The 24,439-nt window shown below is 42.2% G+C and overlaps 1 protein-coding gene across 7 annotated transcripts in view; it reads left to right on the top strand.

Annotated features, from left to right (window-relative positions):
- Positions 1 to 219: 219 nt before the first annotated feature.
- ARMH3 (armadillo like helical domain containing 3) overlaps positions 220 to 24,439 on the top strand; it is a 170,133-nt gene continuing 145,913 nt past the window's right edge. For 3 of the 7 annotated variants that reach the window (XR_006887570.1, XM_046654252.1, XM_046654253.1), the window contains exons 1-6: positions 256 to 389; positions 954 to 992; positions 14,617 to 14,729; positions 17,681 to 17,737; positions 17,847 to 17,993; positions 21,391 to 21,498. Coding sequence is in view for 6 of the 7 variants with exons in the window: in XM_046654252.1 (XP_046510208.1) it covers positions 14,628 to 14,729; positions 17,681 to 17,737; positions 17,847 to 17,993; positions 21,391 to 21,498 (414 nt within the window). In the remaining variant the exon portion in view is untranslated. Of the gene's footprint in view, positions 390 to 953; positions 993 to 14,616; positions 14,730 to 17,680; positions 17,738 to 17,846; positions 17,994 to 21,390; positions 21,499 to 24,439 lie in introns of all 7 variants that reach the window. The other 4 variants (XM_046654249.1, XM_046654250.1, XM_046654251.1 and 1 more) reach the window with 4 other exon arrangements.

Below are 24,439 nucleotides of genomic sequence, written 5' to 3'. Positions count from 1 at the left end.
GTTCTGAGTCTGCCATATTTTAAAAAACTGCTACTACAGCTTGCATCTACAAGACCCTCAATAGATGTTTATTTTGCTAATTTCTTTCTCGCGGTGCATTTCGGGAGTTGTAGTTTTTATGATGCTTGCTGGGAATCGTAGTCTGAGCCAGCCTCAGGAAGCGGGCGTGGACGCACCAATCAGCCGGCAGGCTTTAGGACCCTGCGGGGCACGGCGGGCCGGGGGGAAGGGTCGGGGGAGGTCGGGAGCGCGTCCGTGAGCCCGGAGCAGCGGCGGCGTCGGTGGTGTCGGGAGCGAGCGGGCCGGGAGCGGCAAGGGTGGTGGAGGAGGAGCCCGGGGCTCGGTAAGCGGCGCCGGCCCACGCCTGTCCCCGAACCTGGCCAGCCCCCGTAAGTCCTGCCTTCGTAGGCCTTGGCCCCGAGGCGGCTCTGGGGGCGGGGCCTGCGCTCGCCGAGGGGCTGACGGGGGTGGGAGGGGGAGGGGAGGGGGAGAGGGAGGGAGCGAGCTCAGCTGCTGAGGCGGGCTGAGGCTGTGAGTGGTGGGAAGGCTGGGCCCCGGGCGGCAAAGCAGAACGAGAATCCGCTTGCCCCTCCAGCGGCCAGTCCCTCCCGTCATCCGGTGCCGGTCTCGTCCCTGCCCGTCCCTTCTGGGCCCTCCTGGCAGTCGAGGCGCTGACCTTTGACGCCAGCACGGAGCTTACCTGGACCCCTGGAGCAGCCTCGAGAGCCTCTCCTCCCGGGTTGTCCCCGCCCCTGAGTGGCCTTCAGCCCAACCTGGCCTTGAGATGAGGCCGTGGGGCAAGACCCCTGAGAAGGGCTAGAGGAAGGGCACTCTGTCCGAGGTCTTCAGGTGTCCCGGAATGGCCCCCATCCTGGCCCTGTTTTCAGTCTGTGACCGGCGGACTTCAGCCTACCCTTCACACAGAAGCAGTGAAGCTACCGTGTTTTCTCTAGGTTACTTGGTGCGAACCTGGGAAACGAACCTGTTCTCAGGCAAGTGTGGGGAAGAAACAAGAGGAGAAGAAAACTGGTTCTCTAAGGGGAGGAGAGCTATCAGAAGCTGCGTGCTGCCTCTGGAGAATGGGCAAGTGGAAGGATCATCAGACCCTTCCCAGTTCTTTCTCTCCAGGAAAAGTTTTGAGCTTAGTGAGAGCTGTTTCTTTGCTATTCTGAGCTCTCAGTGGCTTTGTAAGCCAGGGCAAATATGGTTTGTGTCTCTGCCCTTACCTTAGCACAAGTTAATTGGAATTATTTGGGGTGTGCTTTTATTTGGATTTGTGTGCACAATACATCCTGTGTGAAGGCTTTTGGGCTATCAGATGCATCTAGAGAAAGGTGGATCCTTCTTATTAGGATGTGTAAAGGAGGAATTCCCATTCTTTTCTTAGTGAATAAGGGAGCCTTTAAGGCATTGTCATTGGATGTTGTAATTCATTCTAATTCATTCACTGGTTCAGCATTTGTATACTAATAAAGTAATCCTTGAAAACGCAAAGCAGTTGTTATGAAAGTTGAAATTTCATGTTGAAGGAGCCAAGTTCAAGAATCCATAAAATTTAGGGAAAATAGCCAAATAACAAATTGATCCAGGATATACGAGAGTGAACTGTCATTCAGCACACATTTGTTGAGCACTTACTGTGTAACTGGGCTTAGAAATATGAATATTTGTCCTCAAGGACATCAGAGAGACATATTCATATGAAAATTGTAGTGCCACGTGTTACATATCCATATGAAGGAACTAATACAGTGAAGGGAATACTGCCGTTGTCTGGGAGAGTCAGGGAAATCTTCGCAGGGAGGAGATACTTGAGTTGGGTGTTGAAGGATGAGTAGGAGCTTGCACAAGTAGGGAAAGGCATTTCAGCATGTGCAAAGGCATGGTGAAAAGCATGAGGGGAAAAAAATAACATGGTGTTTAAGAGTCAGAAATTTGTCCCAAGCAGGATGTGTGGTGGGCAAATTGCCCGGAGGTGAAACTGAAAAGAGAGTAGGGAGCCATTGGGGCTTTTTTTTTTGAGGAAGATTAGCACTGAGCTAACTACTGCCAGTCCTCCTCTTTTTGCTGAGGAAGACTAGCCCTGAGCTAACATACGTGCCCATCTTCCTCCACTTTATATGTGAGATGCCTACCACAGCATGGTTTGCCACGCGGTGCCATGTCCACACCTGGGATCTGAACCGGGGAACCCGGGCCACCAAAGCAGAACGTGCTCACTTAACTGCTGTGCCACCGGGCCGGTCCCTTGGAGCCTTTTATGTTAGGGAGTGACAGAAGTGCAGAGTAAAATAATGAGACACAAGATAGTGAGACTAAAGTTGTAGTTGACTGAGAGTCTGAATAAAGTCTGGCATGGGAATGAAGAGGAGGGGAATGGGGTTTAGAAATATTCTGAGATAAATGCAACAGGTTTTAGTGCCTGGGGAGAGAGAGTGGGTTAAGGTTTCTAGTTTGAGAGATTGAGTGAATGGGAATTTCATTGACCAGGATATGGATTAGAAAAAGTTGAGCAGATTTTTTAAGGGTTAGGGTGGCTATGGAAAGAGATATAGGGGAGATAGTCTGGTATGCTGAGATCAGGTTGCTGGTGGGATGTGCATATAGAGATGTTAGTCGGCAGCTGGAAGTAAGGAGCTGTGGTGAGCTTAATATCTTGGCAGTAGCTCTCAGTGAGGGCATATTTGAAAAAAATCTTGGGAAAAATAATTTTTATAAGGAAGTATCAGAATATGCACTTCTTCTATTTAATAGTGAACTTCTCAAGGCAGAGACCATAACTTAGTGATTTTAGGTCCTTTTTTGTCACACTATGCCTGTGTTATTACAAGGTCTTGATAAATGTTAGTTATTAAGCTAGCAGGACATCAATTTACTTTGTGAGGTTGCAGTTACCTTTTGGACTTTCTTTAAGATTATGGGAGTCTGTCGTATAATTTTCATTTTATACTTATCTGGTATTCAGGAGACTTGTGTGGTTCAAAAGGAAAGGAAATGAAGAAGATATGAGTGATGTTGTGCTGCATGAGGAAATTCCAGGCTTGAGCAGGAGATAGACAGAATTAATTTACAAGGGGCTCCTGCTTACTGAGAAGAGAATCTTACAATGAATTCTCATTCTGGGAGATGTCAGAAAGGTATGATTTTCAATCAGAGTTTCCTGAAATCCTGTCAGTTTGGAGCTAGTTCCTCCTTCTGACGGTGCAAGTGCCTTCCTTCTTTTATAAAATAATTTGAAAGGGAACCTGAGGTAGTTGTGTTTATTTAGACCTCTTCATCTGTGTTATTAGTTTGTGAAAGTAGGCAGACTCAGTAGATTCTGACGGGACCAGATTGAATTCTCTTCTGTGAAGCTGGTTCACTTCCAGTAGCTATAGACAATGGCTGATACCCGCGGTAGCTATTGGGAAATCCCTGGTTTTGCCACTTGCTGCTTAGTCTTGGGAAAGTCCCTGAATGACTTCGACCTTCAAGTGTAGGCTAAACACCCACTCTCAGGTGAGCACTGTCCAGAGCACACACAAGATATGGACACTGCCCCAAAGTGGGTCATGTGCTTACTAAATGAGGCTGGTTTTGTCCTAGTATCTAGAAAATAGGCTTGATGCTTGTCAGATGATGTCCTGAGTTGACTGACTGACCTTGGATAAAGTGGGAATGTTGATATTATGGGTATCTGTTTGGAGTTTCCATAGAACTTTAATTGAATCTGGATTTTGAATGTTTTACTAGTCAACATCTGATTTTTTGCACTAACAGGATATTTCTGATAGAAGGGCTACCAGAGAGATTTAGTGGCGTTACCACTTACTACCTGTGTTAATTTGGGCAAAGTAAAATCCTCATTGTAAAATTATGGTAATAGTGCCTACTTCATTTGTTTGTTGTAAGCATTAAATACAGTATATTTAAAGCACTTAGTGCCGAGTATCTAGTGAGTACTCAGTAGTGTTATTTATTATTATATCACCTTGAGTGAGAGATTGTACTCTGAAAGATTTGGAAGAATGAGTGATGAATTCCATCCCCGGGAATTAAAAAAAGAAAAGTGATAGAATAAGGGGTTGGTGGCTTGTCCTGGAGCTCCCCATGAAGGGAATTCAGAGAGGCGCCTTCAAGAATGCAGGCCTCACTCTGTTTTCATTTTGGAGATATAAAAGATTGGAGTGACTAGCACTAAAAATCCTTTAAAATGGAAGGGAGTTATATGCTTGTTTTAGAGCCAGTCTGTAGGGTGAAATTGGGGGAAGCTGTGTTCCATGCTATGAGAGAAGCTGTGGCAAGGAACCACGTGAAACAGTAGGATGTGAATCCCGCAAGTGAGCTAAATCCTTGAGACCTTCAGAAAGGAAGAGGCATGTTAAAAACTAGTTTGAGAAATGAAAGGTTGGGGTTTGTAGGTAGAAATACCCTACATTGTCTTAAATGCTTACAGTGCTAGTATTTACCTCCAGGGAATGTGGTATGCCTTGCAGAAGAATTTAGGAAGAGCAGATAACTTCTGCCTAAAGATTAAAAGAAACACAAAACTTTTGCATCTAGAGGAACTAGGGAACTTTTAGAGGACAGGAGACTATTTCTGGCTTTATAAACGTATTGCTGCTTGTTGTGTGTGGGGTGAACGGCTCATGGTCAGACATTGGTGATATTTGACTCAGCCACAACTCCTGGGCAGATAGGATTTTCATCTCCTTCACTAAGCATTGTGGATTAGTATAGTCAGTGTGTCTTGTAGTGCTCTTTCACAGATGGGCAAACTGGGGCTAAGATCCTAAGGGAAGGGGGTACTGTTGGTGAGTTCATATGGGGAGAATGAGATGGGAATAGGTAGAGGTTGCTCCAGTGCCTTTTTTAGACATGGCCAAAGTTTTATTCATCCTTTCAATGTCATCTTCTGTCCAGATGCTCCTTTCCTTTCAAAGCTGGATTTAAGGCTTTGATGAGTACTTCTCAAACTTTAGTGAGTATCAGAATTACTTGGGGCAGGGTTTTTCAACTTTGGCACCATGGAGGTATTGGTCTAGATAATGCTTTGTTGTGGAAACTTTCCTGTGCATTGTAGGATATTTAGTAGCATCCCAGTAAATGCCAGTAGTGTCTCCCCTCCCAGTTGTGACAACCAAAAATGTCTCTAGGCATTGATGTCCCCTGGGAGGCAAAATTGCCCCAGTTGAGAACCACCGACCTGGGGTAATTATTAAAAATGTAGATCCCCTAGTCCTTATCTTGTTTTTTTTCTGTTCTTTTTCTTTTCTTTCTTTCTTTCTTTTTTTTTTTTTTTTTTGAAGATTAGCTCTGAGCTAACATCTGCTGCCAATCCTCCTCTTTTTGCTGAGGAAGAACTGGCCCTGAGCTAACATCCATGCCCATCTTCCTCTACTTTATCTGTGGGACACCTGCCATAGCATGGCTTTTGCCAAGCGGTGCCATGTCCGCACCCGGGATCCGAACTGGCGAACCCTGGGCCGCCAAGAAGCAGAACGTGCGAACTTAACCTCTGTGCCACCGGGCCGGCCCCCCTAGTCCTTATCTTGAAAAGTCTGTTTCAGTAGTGGGATAGGGGGCTTAGGAATCTACATTTTCAGGAGGCACCCCAGGAGATTCTGAAACAGGTGATCACAGCTCTGCAGTGGTAAAGCACATTCTCTCCTAAGCTGAAAGCTGTACGAACTTATGCTTGCTCTTCATTTCATCTTTTTTGTTTTACTATATCTTTCCATTCATTTTCGAGTTTCAGTGGAGAATTATTCTTAGAGCTTTGACTAAGCTCATTAAAATAGTATCAGTTAAAATCCTGTAGTGGATATCAGTGTGTTTCAGCATTTTTTTCCGACTACTGTGTTGGATACATCTGTCAAGTTGACTAGACACTTGGATTCTTCTCCAGTTTTTTCTTTCAAGTTTCCTACCATTCCATTTGTTTATCTCTCTCTGTTTTTCACTTTACCATTATCGATATTTATATATGTATGCGTGCATCAGATAGTTATCTTTTACTTTCTGCCATAGCACCTCTACCCACTGGCAAACTAGAGTGATGAAACTCAAGGTATCTTCACGCTCCAAAGTTTTCTTTTTTTTTTTTAAAGATTTTATTTTTCCTTCTTCTGCCCAAAGCCCCCAGTACATGGTTGCATATTTTCAGTTGTGGATCTTTCTAGTTGTGGCATGTGGGATGGCGCCTCAGCATAGCCTGATGAGTGGTGCTAGGTTTGCACGCAGGGTCCGAACTGGCGAAACCCTGGGCTGCCATAGCAGAGCACGCCAACTTAACCACTGGGCCACTGGGCTGGCCCCTGGACGCTCCGAAGTTTGTTCATTAAGGTTGGTGAGTGTATACTCCTCCTCCTCCTCACTCCCCTGGATCTTCTTCACAGGCTCTCTGCAGATCCTCAGCTTTGTTTACATGTAGGTTACTCTACTTCTGCTCATTCCTCTGCCTTTTGAGAGACAGTATAGTATAGTGGTTAAGAGCAGGGACTGTGACATCAGACTGCCTGGGTTTGAGTCCCTACTCACATTTACACTGGCAAGTGGTTTTTTTTTTTTAACTATTTCATGTTTTAGTTTTCTTGTTGTAAAGTTCCTGGATGATAGGTTTGTTGTGAGGAGACAATGAATTAATGTATATAAAGCACTTAGAACAGTGCTTGGTACATAGTAAGTGCTAAATAAATGTTCACTCTTTGGTTGTTATTTTATTTTATTTTGTGCTTTTTCTCCCCGAATCCCCCCAGTACATAGTTTTATATTTTAGTTGTGGGTCCTTCTAGTTGTGGCATGTGGGACGCCCCCTCAACGTGGCCTGATGAGCGGTGCCATATCTGCACCCAGGATTCGAACCTGTGAAACCCTGGCCCACCAAAGCAGAGCACACAAACTTAACCACTCAGCCACAGGGCCGGCCCCTTCTTGTTATTTTAGATTGCTGTCCTGAGTGTGCAAGTTGAGGACTCTACCAGCCTCTTTTCTAGTGTTCTGCATGGGTGCTGTTAAATTTTCATATATATATGAACATACACACTTTTTCAGATTGAGGAATAGCTTACATAGTGTGAAGTATACAACTTGATGATTTTCTTACACATGACACACTTGTGTTACCTCCACTCAGATCAAGTTAGAGCACATTTCTGGTACCTCAGAAGGCTTCTTTGTGCTCCTTCTCCTCTCCACTCGTCTCCCTACCAAGGGTAACCACTATTCTGACCTCTGTCACCATAGATTAATTTTGCTTTTTTGAACTTCCTATAAATGGAATCATTAGTTTGTATTCTTTTTTTTAAGTTATTTTATTTATTTATTTTTTTAAGATTTTATTTATTTTTTTCCTTTTTCTCCCCAAAACCCCCCAGTACATAGTTGTATATTCTTCGTTGTGGGTCCTTCTAGTTGTGGCATGTGGGAAGCTGCCTCAGCGTGGTTTGATGAGCAGTGCCATGTCCGTGCCCAGGATTTGAACTGACGAAATGCTGGGCTGCCTGCAGCGGAGCGCGCGAACTTAGCCACTCGGCCACGGGGCCAGCCTCTCTTTTTTTTTTTTTTTTTTTTTTGAGGAAGATTAGCGCTGAGCTAACTGCTGCCAATCCTCCTCTTTTTACTGAGGAGGACTGGCCCTGAGCTAACATCCGTGCCCATCTTCTTCTACTTTATATGTGGGTCGCCTACCACAGCATGGCTTTTGCCAAGTGGTGCCATGTCTGCACCCAGGATCTGAACCAGTGAACCCCGGGCCACTGAGAAGCGGAACATGTGAACTTAACCGCTGCGCCACTGGGCTGGCCCCTGTACTCTTTTCTTTTGAATGTTTTTCATTCAGCATCTGTGAAATTTCTCAATGTTGTTTCAATAATTTGTTCTTAGAAATTTCTGTGTAGTATTCTATTGTATGAATATATTGTAATTTTCCCATTCTGCTGATGGACATTTGAATTCTCTATATATGTTAAAGAAAACTCTCAGAAACAGAAAACACCCACTACAATAAACTTTATAAAAACATTTCAAAAAGGGAATGTTTATACTCTAGGCACTCTTGCATTTCTGTTTCTCGAACGTGCCAAGCGTTTTCAAATCTTGAAGCCTTTGCATTTGCCATTTCCTCCACCTGGAACGTTTTTTCCCAAGATTTTCACACAACTGTTTCCTTCCTGTTATTCTGATCTCAGCCGTTGTATCACTTCTCATAGAGGCCTTGTTTAATCTCTCGATTAATGTAGTCCCACTAGGCAGTTTGTCACCAAGGTACTTATCACTGTCTCAACTTGTTTGTTGTCTTTCTCCCCTCTTCTAGAATGAAAACTCTATGAGCAGGAATCTTGTCATCTTGTCCACTGTTGTCTCCCTAGTGCTTGGCCCCTAAAAGGTGCTCAGTAAATATTTGTTGAATGAGTGAATGAATGAATGCCTGACCTGTGCATATGTATTTTTCTTTGTAGATGAAGGGAACATTTGTTTGTATTTGTTTTCCTTCTTTCCCTTAATTTTTTTCTTTTCTCTCTCCTCTCCTTTTTCTTTCCTTAGATACTGGTTGAAATGTTGTAGGATGTTTACCTCAGCATCTACCTGCAGTACTATTTTGGAGCCTCTCTCAACAGTGAAGAGAGGGTGATACTTGCTAACAGTCCATTATAAGTGTGAACCTAGAACCCCAGACCGCTAACTTTGGAAGCCTTCAGAGAGCTGTTCTGTGTGTTTTTTTCCCAGCTTCATTGAAGTATAATTGATATATGTCATTGTGTAATTATTATTATTATTTTTTTGAGGAAGATTGGCCCTGAGCTAACATCTGTGCCCATCTTCCTCTACTTTATATGTGGGACACCTGCCACAGCATGGCTTGATAGGTGGAGGTCCTCACCCGGGATCCAAACCGGCGAACCCCTGGCTGCCAAAATGGAGCATGTGAACTTAACTCCTGTGCCACTGGGGCGGCCCCCCGCATTGTGTAACTTTAAGGTGTACAACATGATGATTTGATATACATATATATTGTGAATTGATTGCCACAATAAGGTTAGTTAACACATCTATTATCTCACATTGTTACCTTTTTTTGAGGAAGATTAGCCCCGAGCTAACATCTGCTGCCAATCCTCCTCTTTTTTGTGCTGAGGAAGGTTGACTCTGAGCTAACAGCTGTGCCCAGCTTCCTCTACTTCATATGTGGGGTGCCTGCTACAGCAGGGCTTGATGAGTAGTGCATAGGTCCGCACCTGGGATCCGAACTGGCAAACCCCATGCTGCCGAAGTGGAGCCCGTGAACCTAACCACTATGCCACCAGGCCAGCCCACCTTTTTTTTTTTTTGTGGTGAGAACGTTTAAGATCTACTCTCTTAGCAACTTTCAAGTATACAGTACAGTATTCATTTTTTTTTTAAGATTTTATTTTTCCTTTTTCTCCCAAAGCCCCCTGGTACATAGTTGTGTATTTTTAGTTGTGGGTCCTTCTAGTTGTGGCATGTGGGACGCCACTTCAGCATGGCCTGATGAGCAGTGCCATGTCCATGCCCAGGATTCGAACTGGTGAAACCCTGGGCTGCCAAAGCAGAGTGCCTGAACTTAACCACTTGGCCACGGAGTTAGCCTCCACAGTACAGTATTCTTAACTAGTATTGTCACCGTGCTGTACATCAGATCACCAGAACTTACTCATTTTATAGCTGGAAGTTTGTACCTTTTTATGAATATCTCTCCATTTCGTCCACTCCCCAGCCCCTGGCAATCTACCAGTTTACTCTCTGTTTCTATGCATTCAGCTCTTTTAGATTCTACATATAAGTAAGATCATACAGTATTTGGTCTTTCTCTGTCTGGCTTATTTCACTTAGCATAATGCCCTCAAGATTCATCCATGTTGTTGCAGATGCCAGGATTTCCTTCTTTTTTATGACTGAATAATATTGCATTGTATATATACCACATTTTCTTTATCCATTTGTCCATCAATGGACACTTAGATTGTTTCCGTGTCTTGGCTGTTGTGAATAATGCTGCAATGAACATGGGGTTGCAAATACTGCTTCTAGATAGTGATTTCGTTTCCTTTAGATATATGCCCAGAAGTGGGTTTGCTAGAGTATATGGTAGTTCTATTTCTATTTATTTATTTATATTATTATTATTTTTTTGGTGAGGAAGATTGGCCCTGAGCTAACATCCATTGCCAATCTTCCTCTTTTTGCTTGAGGAAGATTGTTGCTGAGCTAACATCTGTGCCCGTCTTCTTCTACTTTGTGTATTGGACGCCACCACAGCAGGCTTGATGAGCGGTGTGTAGGTCCATGCCCAGGATCTGAATCCCTGGGCTGCCAAGGTAGAGTGCATGAACTTAACAACTATGCCACTGGGTCGGCCCCTCATAGTTCTGTTTTTAGTATTTTGAGGAACCTCCATACTGTTTTCCATAGTGGCTGTATCAGTTTACATTCCCACCGATAGTGCACAAGGGTTCCCTTTTCTGTATATCCTTGCCATGGCTCCTTTTTACAGATTGGCAAATTGAAGCCCAGGGACGTACAGGAACCTTAAGGTTATAGAATGAATGTATAAGGACTGAGACTAAAACTCAGGATTTTTGATAGATTAACTGTGGGAACTCTCTGGAAATTAGAGTGAATTTCTGTTAAATTAGTTTTCTGATACTAGAGTTAACGTGTATTGTGCTTAAGAAGACAATAAGACACAAATGAATATCTAGCTAAATGTAACTAGCCTTGCTTGCATATTAGACATTGGAAGAGTTTGACCTTAGATTTTAAAATCTTGATGTTTGGTTATTTCATCCTATAGGGATGTGAAGTGCTATGCATTTAAGAAGTGTGTGGCTGGATTGCTTTAAGATACCGTTCTTAAAAAGTTGTATGACTTGGGTCTTTCAGAGAGAAATTGTGCTGCATGTTGTGGGACCAGCAGTCCCTGAGATTTAGGAATAAGAGACCTAATTGATTTACCATTGAGTTGTGGGGATTTGAAGCCGTTCCTAAGTTTGATGGCAGGTGAAATAGTGTTGAAAAGTTGCCTGAGTCTTTTTTATACTTTACCTATTATGTCTTTTTTCTGAGAAATTGTATTAAGCCTAGGATGACATTTATATGGGATTACTGTGGCTTTGCTGTATTTGCTTCTTCACCAGAAGGATTTTTTTTTTTTGGTGAGGAAGTTTGGCCCCGAGCTAACATCTGTTGCCAGTCTTCCTCTTTTTGCTTCAGGAAGAGTGTTGCTGAGCTAACATCTGTGCCAGGTTTCCTCTGTTTTATGTGGGATGCCACCACAGCGTGGCTTGATGAGCAGTGCTAGTTCCATGCTTGGGATCCGAACCTGCAAACCCCAGGCTGCTGAAGCGGAGCGCACCGACTTATTGACTGAGCCACCCAGCTGGACCCACGAGAAGGATTTAAAAGCCGATCAGGAGAGGTCATAGCATAGTCATAGAATTTGTCTTTCCCTTCCTGTGGTCCCATAGCATTTTTTTTATACTTTTACTCTATTTCTCATGATTTGCTGTGTGCTGTCAGCTATTACGTGCCTGTCTCTGCCAATAGATTGTGAGCTCGTAGAGGATCAGGTGTAGAATTTCATCTTTGTAACCTCATAGGGCCTAAACTAGTGTTTTACAATATTTCAATGTTCCTTTTGTGTTTGTGGTATTTCAGTGATGCTGAGAGAATCATTAGATGATACAGTCCGCTTGTTTCACTGGTAAGGAAACTGAGAAGCACAGTGACTTACTCGGTGTCATCTAGTTGTTTGGGAGACTTGTGTTCTAGTCTCAGTTCTGCTGGTTGTTTGTTCCATTATGCCTTGCTGCTTCTCAGCTGGTACTGGCGCTCTCTAGAGCAGGGGAGGGTTGTGAAAGAGGGAAAAAGCACTGGCAGGATGTAAACAGATTACACTCACATCACTGATGTGCTGCAGTTTACTGCTCTACTGGTCAGATATTTTACTTTCAAATTTAGGAGCACAGTCTTAATTTCTGAGACCCCAAACAAACTTTTGTAAGAGTTCCACTCTTCTCTCAGTCCACGACTCTAGAAACACCCTTCTTTGCTGTGTTCTGTGGATAGAAGTACTGGCAGGAGGAGGAGACTTTGTGTTTCCAGTCACATTTCAGACAGCTTGGGTGGTAAATTCCTGTTGCTTGTGAGGATGTATTGAGGCCCTTAGTTTAAACTCCTCCTGCTCCAGATGGAAGGAGAGTGATGAAAAGAATTTAATTTCTTAGGAAATTTGGTACTTTGGATTGGAATTGTTTTTCTCTCCTCTCCTGTTCCCTTTTGCTTATTAGAAAGTATTGATTCTGGAATAAAGTGAATTGATTAGATTTGGGGTGGACATTGATTACCTGTAACCCAGTTATAAATTCTCAGAGGGAGATGTTTGTAAACATGTGCTTTTCACATCTAGGAACTCATGGTTCCTGCTCTTTTTGCTAATCAACTGGTTGAAGCCAAGTACACAAAAGATCTATATCCACTAAGCTTAGAATTGCATTGCTTTTGATTTATTTTAATAGGATCCTCTTGATTTCCAATTTATTTTCTCCCGATAAGGGCATCTTCCTCTTGACAACCTATTTAAAAGACACAGGCATGTTTTGAACAGAGGCTGTATTTCATGCTTAAGGCAAAGCCATGATCAATATAGTATAAATTGCCCAAAAGGATCGTTCTCTTTTGTTGTTGTTTCTATTTTTTCCTTCAGTTTTCTCTGGACTACAGTGGAATTTGAGGGCTTAGTGAGGCCTTGATAAAGGTAGGTGTTACTAAAATTTTAGGTTAGACCTAGGACTTTTCAGATTTTTCTCCACGTATTTCAGACTTACTCAGTGATGAGCATACACTGAGCATTTACCATGAGCCGAGGGCTTATAGAAAAAGTATGAAATGTAGTCACTTTGCTAAAGATGTTTAATATCTAGTTGGGGAAATTTTCTGTGCTTTGTGCCTTTCCTGCTCAAAGGTAAATCTCCTTTTTTGACTATATGTATTAGAGAAAGACATTGTCTGAGATATAATCTTTTATGCTATTGGGTGATCTCTTCCTTAAACAAAATTTTGATTTTGGTTTGAAAGATAGTGTATACTTTCCAAAAGTCATTGAACAAAATGAATTTTGTTGGGGGCTGGCCTGGTAGCACAGTGGTTAAGTATGCACGTCCTGCTTTGGCAGCTTGGGGTTTGCCAGTTCGGATCTCGGGTGTGGATGTAGTACTGCTTGGCAAGCCATGCTGTGGTAGGTGTCCCGCATATAAAGGAGAGGAAGATAGGCATGGATGTTAGCTCAGGGTCAGTCTTCCTCAGCAAAAAGAGGAAGATTGGCAGCAGATGTTAGTTCAGGGCTAATCTTCCTCAAAAACAAAAAAATAAATTAATTTTTGCTCTGCTGCTTTGGATTTGCCTGCAAGTGGAAATCAGGCTTCTCATTACCCCCATACTTGCCACTGGGTAAGATTAAGTTTCACAACTGGAGCCTAGGATTTAAGAGAGGAATTTTGTTAATAATAGAAAGAATCTTGGAAGTGAGAGAATATGTGTAAATTCACAGTGGAGACCTGTGGGATTTCAAGTTCTCATTTGAAAAAAATTGGGAATTCCTTGAGGCAAGATGAGAAAATTTTGGCATGGTTCATGGAAATGAATGGAACTACTTTTATGTAGAATTGACTCATAGAACTGCTTTTATTTATTTATTTTTTGCTGAGGAAGATATGCCCTGAGCTAACATCTGTTGTCAATCTTCCTCTTCTTTTGCTTGAGGAGGATTAGCCCTGAGCTAATATGTGTGCCAATCTCTACTTTATATGTGGGTCACCACCACAGCATGGCTGACAAGTAGTCTGTGCCCCAGATCCGAACCTGTGAACTGGGCCACTGAAGCGGAGTGTGTGGAACTTACCCACTGTGCCATGCGGCTGGCCCCCTAGAACTGGTTTTATATAGAATTGAAAAATACATTGAAGTTTGATCTGCAATTGTATTACAAATATATAATTAAATTTGAAAGGAGTATTGTTATATTCAGTTACTTTGAAGTTTAATTTTTGGCCTTTTAACTGCTATCTTCTGCCTTGGGTCTCTTTCCAGAGGAGTTTCTGAAGACAGTCAAGTGCAGTGTGATTTATGAGGCAGTGAAGGGCAAGTACTTTGCAGTGACAAGGACCTACTTACTTTGGGGAAATCAATGGAGCACATCAGTCTGCAGCACACTTCCTGCCTTTAATGGCCCTAAGCTCGATCAATACTTGAAATTTAACTTCACCATCAGTCTGTGGGCAGTGTGTGCTTTGCAGCCTTCCTTTCATCAGCCTCAAATATATGGCCAGACTTATTATAGATGGAGCTGGTTACAATTTTCCTGCTTGGTTTGGATCTGCTTCAAACCTTGTCCACTGACATGTTTTAAGGATGTAAAATGTGTTGTGCTGTAGGCCAAGTAATGATTTAAACCTTGAAATTACCTGGTTGGGGAGGGGGTGTTGGACAGGTGCACAAGATCTACAGCATGGTTTTTTATCATTTCTTCTTCCTAAAAAATTTCCCACTGAGAGGTATTTCGTAGACTCTCTAGCATCTTGGAGAGCATTTCTAGTACTGACAGTGGCTTTCTTTTCACAGATTCTCTAACCATGGCACAAGTAGAGAAAAGAGGGGGTTTGCTCCGGAAATCTTCAGCCTCCAAAAAACCACTGAAGGAAAAAGTGGTGCTGATGTATGATGAGATCTTCATGGTAAGGCCTGAAGCCCTAACATTTTGCACAACTTGACTCCTTAGTTTCTTGTTCCAAAATGAGAAATAACCTCACCTCTGCCTGCTACCTTCCAGTTCTTCAGAGGGAGAAAGAGAGAGAGCAGGGTGTGAGAGTGAGCTCTAAGGGTAGAAATTATGATCGTGTATTAATTAATATAGATTGTTACTACATTGTTCTTATAGATTGTTGCCGTGAGCTGGGTAGAACAGTTGAAAAGAGGGAGGGCGGCTGGGGAAGCTTCTTTTCTGAACATCTTTAAGAAAGACTTGGGGGCCAGCCCAGTGGTGCAGCGGTTAAGTGCGCACGTTCCAGTTTGGTGGCCTGGGGTTCACCGGTTCACATCCTGGGTGCGGACATGGCACTGCTTGGCAAGCTGTGCTGTGGTAGGCATCCCACATATGAAAGTAGAGGAAGATGGGCGCGGATGTTAGCTCAGGGCCAGCCTTCCTCAGCAAAAAGAGGAGGATTGGCAGCAGATGTTAGCTCAGGGCTAATCTTCCTCAAAAAAGAAAAAAAAAAGACTAGTCTTCCTTGTGATATGACATATGGACCCTTCAATCCTAGATATCCCTTGAAGTCCCTTTTGGCCCTAGAATACAATGATTCAGATATTTTTAAAAGATGCTCTATTATATTCTATTTCAAGTTGTTAGTGGACAGAACAATTACTTAGACTATCTTATTCTCCAACTATATGAGGTAACTGAGGAATTATTAGCAATTGAATCGGGGATTTCTTTGGGTGTTCATAACTATTGATTGACCATGGTCCAAGCCTGTGTTGTAAAATATACCCTATCAGGGAAGATTAGAGTAATTAGATACCCTGCAGGGGTACTTGCCTTCTGAAATTGTGGTCATAAGTAGTACATGTAAAACAGAGTAATACTCAGAGAAAGAGTTGCCGTATAATGAGTTTCTACTATGTGCCTGGCATTATTCTAAATGCATCACTAAATACATTAGCTCTAACTCTGACAAGAATGCCCTACAAGGGCCGTGTTTTCACGTGTTTCACGTAAAAGAGCATGTTATAGATGAGAAAATTGGGGATCACAGCTAGAAGGTGATGGAGCCATGATTTGAACCCTAGTGTCTTGACTCTATAGAGCCCTTACTCGTTCAATTTTGCCATATGGCCCAGGATAAATAATTTGATCAAGTAAACTACCTAACTCTTGGCAAGCTTTAGAGACAGAGTTTGCCATGCAAAAAATTAATACAGAATTGCCCAGGTCAGAACAGGTGGTTATACAGAGAAAATGAGTAGGTACTAGGATACTATTAGGGCTCTTTCTATGTTAACTAAGCTTGGTATATATATGAATCCTGCTTGAGTAAGCTTTGAAGATGGCAAGTGTCAGCTCTTTGAGTTCCAAATGACATTACAGAAGTGTAAGGATCAAAATATGACCCTTCCTGGGGAGCAGGACTTGAGAGAAAGGGAAAGAAAGAATTCATTAAACGAGGACCTTATGAAAAGGCCGAAAATGTTGCTTCTCTATGTCATTCTTAATTAAAAATCCAGAAGAGATTCCTGGTATAATATTTTCTCATTAGATCAGGAATTCTTAGCTAATGAAGACAGTAGTTTTTGGTAATAATTTTAAAAGGTCAACTTAAGGTAAGGTGATAGCAAACATTTGACCTACTGATTTTATGTCCTTAGCTTTCCTGTAAAGTAGAGGTTCTCTTTTTCTTGTTTCACTCATTAACCAGAAGCCTCTGACTTCATAGAATTTCTATTTAAAAATTATTGCTAAGAAATTTTGGATTTTAGCGCTATAATTTTGCTAACCTCTGGGACCAATTTGAATTCAGCAAAGAACATATTAAAAGCTCTGTACAGAGGACTAAATCCATATGGGAAGGCAAGTAGAAGCAGTCAACACAGGATGTTGTAAAAACACGGCAGTATTCCTTAGATGATCTGGGTTCTGGCTCCTGCACTTGTGTAAGTCACTTAACTTTATGGACCCTCTTTCCTAAAAGGAGGATAATGATAATATCTACCATACCTGGCTCACTGGTCCGTTGTATTTCACGCACGTGAATGGGCTTTGAAAACTAAGCACCATGCAAATGCAATGGGGATGTATAATATTATTATAGACTAACTTATTCAGGTGATTAGGTTCACTTCTTGCTAGAAGAGAAAGATTTGAGGGAGATTCTTTGAGTCACGATTTAACTTTTGATGCAAGGGAATATATATCCCTGCATATTGTCTTCCATTTGGGGAAAAACCCAAAAAAACTGTTGTTCCCCGTAGAGCAGTTTAGAATGAACAAGCATTTTCAAAGTTAATTTTAAAAGATAAGGTTGATTATGTGTAGTGATCTTTTCTTGCTTTTTTTTTTTGAGGAAGATTAGCCCTAAGCTAACATCTGCTGCCAATCCTCCTCTTTTTGCTGAGGAAGACTGGCCCTGAGGTAACATCTGTGCCCGTCTTCCTCTACTTTATATGTGGGACACCTACCACAGCATGGCTTGCCGAGTGGTGCCATGTCCACACCCAGGATCTGAACCAGTGAACCCCAGGCCGCCGAAGCGGAATGTGTGCGCTTAACCGCTGCGCCGTAGGGCCCGCCCCATCTTTTTTTTTTTTTAAAGATTGGCAGCTGACCTAACAACTGTTGCCAATCTTTTTTCTTTTTTCTGCTTTTTCTCCCCAAATCCCCCCACTACATAGTTGTATATTCTTTTAGTTGTGGGTCCTTGTAGTTGTGGCATGTGGGACGCCACCTCAGTGTGGCCTGATGAGTGGTGCCATGTCTGCGCCCAAGATCCGAACCAAGGAAACGCTGGGCTGCCAAAGCGGAGCGTGTGAACTTAACCGCTTGGCCATGGGGCTGGCCCATGTAGTGATCTTTTCAAACGTGTTCTTAATGCGTTGGTGTTAGTTGAACTTGCTTATCTTCTGTTTGCAGACAGAGGACCCCAGTAAGTGCAGTCCTCGATTTTGGGAGGAGCTCTTCCTCATGAAGGTAAGACTTGGTGGCATCTATGGATTTCCCTGGTCACTGAGACTGCCTTTTCACATGTTCTAGGTGCTACACTAAAAACGCACTCAGGCCCTTATTGTTTCCTTGGTAGGTGAATTTAGAGTACCTAGAAGGCAAGCTGGAGTCTCTTGATGGTGAGGAGTTAATGAAGATCAAGGACAATATCAATTGCTTATTTCAGCACTGCATCCAGGCTCTGGGAGAGGAGCATCCAATTCGAGTTGTCAATGCATTGCAGGTACAAGGCTGGGAGACGGGGGAAGTCTTGCTTAATAGGAGAAAGGAGTTGTAACATATCTGTCGGCACCTGAGGAACCTAGAATTGCCTTTAGGTATGAGGTTTTTTTTTTTCTTTATTTCTTTTTCTTTTTTTAATTTTTTAATTTTTTTCCTTTTTCTCCCCAAAGCCCCCCAGTGCATAGTTGTATATTCTTAGTTGTGGGTCCTTCTAGTTGTGGCATGTGGGACGCTGCCTCAGCGTGGTTTGATGAGCAGTGCCATGTCTGCGCCCAGGATTCGAACCAACGAAACACTGGGCTGCCTGCAGCGGAGTGCACAAACTTAACCCCTCTTTATTTCTTTAAGTAATCAAACATCTATGCCATGTTTATTTAACCATCTTCCTGGTTAAATAAATCAATGCTTATAATAGTAATCTTGTTGATTTGTATAATTTGGTCTAACGCCAAGGCAGATTGTTTGACAGAATTCTTAGTGCTTGAGAAAAGGAAGAATTAGAGAGAAAACTGAGGCTAGGATGCTTAATCTACAGCCAAATCCAGGAGAGATTCTTAGTGCAGTGTTTTCTCACCAGATGAAGAGTTCTCTTTTTTTTCCTCCCCAAAGCCCTAGTACACAGCTGTATATTCTAGTCATAAGTCCCAGTTCTTCTATGTGAGCTGTTGCCACAGCATGCCTACTGACAGACGAGTGGTGTGGCTCTGTGCTCGGGAACTGGACCCAGTCTGCTGAGGTGGAGCATGCCAAACTTTAACCACTAGGCCCTCAGGTCTGGCCCAGATCAGGAGTTGTTTTGTTTTTTTTCTAAAGCAAGATTATCCCTGAGCTAACATCCACCGCCAGTCCTTCTCTTTTTGCTGAGGAAGATTGTCCCTGAGCTGACATCTGTGCCCACCAGATCAGGAGTTCTTAATCTGAGGTTTCAGAAGGTCCTTAACTCCCTGAAATTTTATGTAGTATTTTATGTGCCTATGTATATTTTTTCTGGTGAGAGGGCTTTCATCAGATTCTTAAAAGGATCTGTAACTCTAAAAACATTAAGAATCATTGTTCTTAATGCTAAGCATGATCATGAGGAAGATTCATTGAACAATTATTTCTTGAATGATTGTTACGTGCAAGCATTGGGCTGGTGGGGATATGTTATAGGCCTCTTGAGGGCAAAGACTTTCATAGTTTTATTCAATTTTTGTGTTCCTAGTGTGTAGAACAGTGCTTGGCAAATAGCACTCTAGAAGTAAATTCTTTTTTTTTCCTGAGGAAGATTCACACTGAGCTACTATTCATGCCAGTCTTCCTCAATTTTTTGTCTGTGGGCCACCAGAACAGCATGGCCCCTAATAGAGCAGTGTAGGTCCATACTGGGAACTGAACCCAGGCTGCCAAAACGGAGCACGCTGAACTTAACCACCAGGCCACTGGGGCTGGCCCTAGAAGTAAATTTTTATTGACTAAATGATGGGCAGAGTTTCTTAAGTTTATAGTGTGGTACCTCAAATGTAGCCTGGATTGGGCTGAGTACCTAGGGCAGTGACTGGCAAACTTAGAATATGAAGAATTCATAACAGCATGAAGGATTTTATTGGAACTTTTGGTAGATTAGGTTTAAGTTTCTAACTTACTAATTGGGTAAATCACTTTGTGAGCCCTAGTTTTCTCATCTGTAGAATGTAGAAATTACATCTTAAGCTCATGCCCCAGAAAAAAGGACCACATTTATCCTGTAGCTTTGTTAACTCTTGGCACAGTAAATTTCTGTGTTTTGTATATCACACCTGAGGAGTTCATTGAAAGTTAAAATGAAAATTGGAAATTGTGTTTCCTGTAATTGCAGTGGCTCACTGTGGGGCATGAATTGTAATCTGTTTTTAGTTCAGCAGAAATAAATTGACATTAACCTACTTGATGACCCACAAAAATATAGTACTGTTGTTGTTAATAGCTGATAGTTATTGAGCTTTAACAAAGTTCCAGGCACTATTCCTGGAGCTTTAACAAAGTTCCAGGGACTATTCGAAGTGATTTATAGTCTTAATTCACATAGTCCTCACAATGTCTGTGACACAATGTCTGTGAGAAGGGTGCTATTATTATCATTCCTATTTTATAGATGAGAAAACTGAGGCACTGAGAAGTTACCTAATTTGTCCAGGCTTACATAGCTAGTAAGCAGTGGATGGGGATTGTAATGAATTTAGGATTGTTTTATCATATAGGGACTTAAATAACTTTTGTAGTTATTAAAAAATAATTACTAAGAATTATAAACTATAGGGGCTGGCCCGGTGGTGCAGCAGTTAAGTGCACACATTCCACTTCGGTGGCCTGGGGTTTGCCGGTTTGGATCCCGGGTGTGGACATGGCACCGCTTGGCAAACCATGCTGTGGTAGGTGTCCCACATATAAAGTAGAGGAAGATGGGCATGGATGTTAGCTCAGGGCCAGTCTTCCTCAGCAAAAAAAGAGGAGGATTGGCAGCAGATGTTAGCTCAGGGCTAATCTTCCTCAAATAACCAAAACAAAACAAAATAAAAAACTATTATGTTAATACTAAAACTAATTTTAAAGATTTTATTTTTCCTTTTTCTCCCCAAAGCCCCCAGGTACACAGTTGTGTATTTTCAGTTGTGAGTCCTTCTAGTTGTAGCATGTGGGACGCCACCTCAGCATGGCTTGATGAGTGGTGCCATGTCCATGCCCAGGATTCCAACTGGCAAAACCCTGGGCCACTGAAGCAGAGCGTGCAAACTTAACCACTCGGCCACAGGGCTGGCCCCTAAAACTAATTTTAAATAAAGGAAAGTTCCACTACTCCCATGACTGAAACTCAAGAACTATTTTTTGTTTATTTTTTAATTTTTTTTAAGGAAGATTAACCCTGAGCTAACGTCTGTCACCAGTCTTCCTCTTTTACTGAGGAAGACTGGCCCTGAGCTAACATCTGTGCCCATCTTCCTCTACTTTATATGTGGGACACCTGCCACAGCGTGGCTCGACAAGTGGTGCCTAGGTCTGTACCTGGGATTCAAACCGGCGAACCCTGGGCTGCCAAAGCTGGACGTGAGAACTTAACTGCTGTGCCACTGGGCTGGCCCCATTTTCTATTTTTGAATATCACATTTCAGTCTTTGTCTGCAGTGCAGTTTCTAAAAAGAGAATGGCCAAAAAGCAACAAAAAAAGAGGATTGCAACAGTTTCAGTTGCTTTTCCTCTTTTAATTTCTGGATTTTGCACATATTAAGACTCAGACTGTGTTTTGGAGCTCAGAGTAATAGAGCAACTGAATGTCAGCTGTATATGGAGCTGGTTTGAGGTTGCAGTGTGAGGTTACACATCCAGTACCTTTTGTATTTTGAGTGTCTCTCTAGAAAGAATTCTTTCTCTCATCTCTGCAGACCTTGTGTGCACTCATTCGAGGAGTCCATCAAAAGAATAAGTCTACCTCTGGGTTTGACATTATCAACATGCTGATGGGCTTTGACAAGGCGGAGCTGTGCATGAAGGTGAGGCGTAAGCTGCTGATGTGCCTATGGAAGGCTGCTTCTGACAGCTGTTCATGGATACCATCTGCATGTAGTTAGATGTACTAGAAGATTTGGCCTCATATGGATGTACTCAGATAGATGTAGATGATTGAATTTGCCCTTGAATTTGAATAGGTTTATTTTACAGATTTGGTTTGTCTGAATAAAGGAAAAGTTCAAATTCAAATTTGAGTTGAGGCATCCTTTCCCTGCAGGATAAAGACTGAGCAGTTTATTTTATGATTAATATCATATTGTCATACATTTTTTTTTTAATATTTTATTTTATTTTTCCTTTTTCTCCCCCAAAGCCCCTGGTACATAGTTGTATATTTTTAGTCGTAGGTCCTTCTAGTTGTGGCATGTGGGATGCCGCCTCAGCATGACTTGATGAGCAGTGCCATGTCTGTGCCCAGGATCCAAACCGGTGAAACCCTGGGCTGCGGAAGCGGAGCACGTGAACTTAACCACTCAGCCAAGTGGCCTGCCCCTGTCATGCATTCTTAAAAACATTTATGAATTTACATATGACAAATTAATATACAAGGGTAACTTTAGTTGTGAACTTTAAGCTTTCTTGTTTAACACAATGACTTTATCAGAATTATTTCTACTGTTTGACACTTTTTTAAAATAACAGCTTTATTCATATATAATTCACATACCCTTTTAAAATGTCTAATTCACTCATTTTTAGTATCTTCATCAGTGTTGTACAACCATCACTACTGTTAATTTCAGAACATTTTCATCACAACGTGGCTGCCAAGGAGCAGTGTAGGTCTGTGCCTGGAAACCCAACCTGGGCTACCAAAGCGGAGCATGCCAAAGTTAGCTACTAGGCCATGGGGCTGCCCCCATTCATTCTTTTGACAGACGTTTGTTAGTGTCCTGTGTGCCAGGCACTGGAGATACAGAGGCAGATAAGACATGGCAACTGTCCTCAGAAAATTGATAGATTAGTTCTCATTTGTCTCCCCCCCTCCATGCTTACCATCTTTAAATCTGTCATCTACACTGACACCAGAGTGATGTGTCTTACATTCAGATCTTTTCTGCTTAAAACCCTTTATTAGTTTCCTATCACTAACAGGATAAAGACCAAACTCCCTAGTTAGCCTTATAAAACTTTCATGATTATGCTCCCTGTTTATTTCTCCAGTCTCATCTCTCACCACTGTGCCTCAGTCTTTATAATATAATTCCATAATAACAAACTACTTATATTCTAACTCCATGGCTAGGGTTGTTTCATTCCTCATGTGTCTTTGATCATGCTAATGCCTGTCTAGAATTCTTTTCTTCCTCAAGTGTTAATTAATTCCTACTAATTTTTCAAAATATAACCCACTCCTGGGGAGTCCTGCAATAGGTGACTTCTGAGCTAATTCCCTTACTCCATGTATATTTCTGTCATAGTAACCATTAAATTAAAATTTATTTATTTTTCTCTCCCATTAGACTAAAAACACTTTGAGAGCAAGGGTCATTATCTTATTTTTCTCTTGTATTTTTTTTTTAAAGATTGGCACCTGAGCTAACAACTGTTGCCAACTTTTTTTGTCCTCCCCCAAATCCCCAGTAGATAGTTGCATATTTTTTTAGTTGTGGGTCCTTCTGGTTGTGGCATGTGGGACGCCGCCTCAGCATGGCCTGATGAGCGGTGCCATGTCCGTGCCTGGGATTCAAACTGACAAAACCCCGGGCTGCTGAAGCGGAGCGTGCGAGCTTAACCACTGGGCCACGGGGCCGGCCCCTCGCTTGTACTTTTTAAAGCACAATATTTAGCGTACAGTAGACCGTCACTACGTATTTGTTGAATTGAACTCAAATAGCTTATTTTGAACCTTTGCTTGACATTCCAGCATCCTAAATCCTTATTTTCCATCCATTCTCCTTCATTCAATGTAAAATATTTCTTTTCTTATTCCTTTCATTGTAGTATCTAAGAGTTTCATCTTTTCTTTTAAAAAGATTTAATTTTTTAAAAAAATTTTTCCTTCTTCTTCCCAAAGTCCCCTAGTACACAGTTGTATATTTTAGTTGTGGGTTCTTCTAGTTGTGGCATGTGGGATGCCACCTCAGCGTGGCCTGACAAGCAGTGCTAGATCCGTGCCCAGGATCCGAACCACCAAAACCCTGGGCCGCCAAAGCGGAGCTCGCAAACTTAACCACTCGGCCATGGGGCCAGCCCCAGGGTTTCATCTTTCGATTACATTGGGTCTGACAGCTGGTTATTAGTACAAGTGACAAACTCCAGTCACATTGACTAGTAGAATCCACCAGGATGGAAACAAGCTAGCTTTGCTGGATAGTGCATATGGCCAGTGATAGGCAGTAGTGATACTGTCTTTTTGTTGTTTGTTCAGTGTGCCTGCATCAAGTGATATACTTTCTTTATCAAATAATGAAACTTACCTAGTTATGTAACCATTATTTTGTTGTTGTTGAGGAAGATTAACCCTGAACTAACATCCACTGCCAGTCCTCCTCTTTTTGCTGGGGAAGACTGGCCCTGAGCTAACGTCTGTGCCCATCTTCCTCCACTTTATATGTGGGACGCCTACCATAGCATGGCTTGTCAAGCGGTGCCATGTCCGCACCCGGGATCTGAACCGGCGAACACCAGGCCACTGAAGTGGAACTTGCGAACTTAACTGCTGCGCCACTGGGCTGGGCCCTGTAACCATTGTTATTAGCCTTTAACTTAACCATATTTAACTATTTTAAATTAAATTAAATTAAATTTTATTTAATTAATTGGTTTATTATTGTTTTTAATTTATACATTTATTATTTACTTTAACCATTATTATTAACCTTTTACAAAAAGATTTACATGAGGATGACAGGCTGCAAACATTCATTTGTTAGAATAATGAAGTCTTTATTGTTCTGTGCAGTTGTTTTAAAGCAGTTT

The sequence above is a fragment of the Equus quagga genome, chromosome 2 (genome assembly GCF_021613505.1).
Source record: "Equus quagga isolate Etosha38 chromosome 2, UCLA_HA_Equagga_1.0, whole genome shotgun sequence".
Taxonomy (NCBI): domain Eukaryota; kingdom Metazoa; phylum Chordata; class Mammalia; order Perissodactyla; family Equidae; genus Equus; species Equus quagga.
The sequence above is the reverse complement of the archived record's forward strand: the minus strand, read 5'-3'. Positions and strand labels throughout refer to the sequence as shown.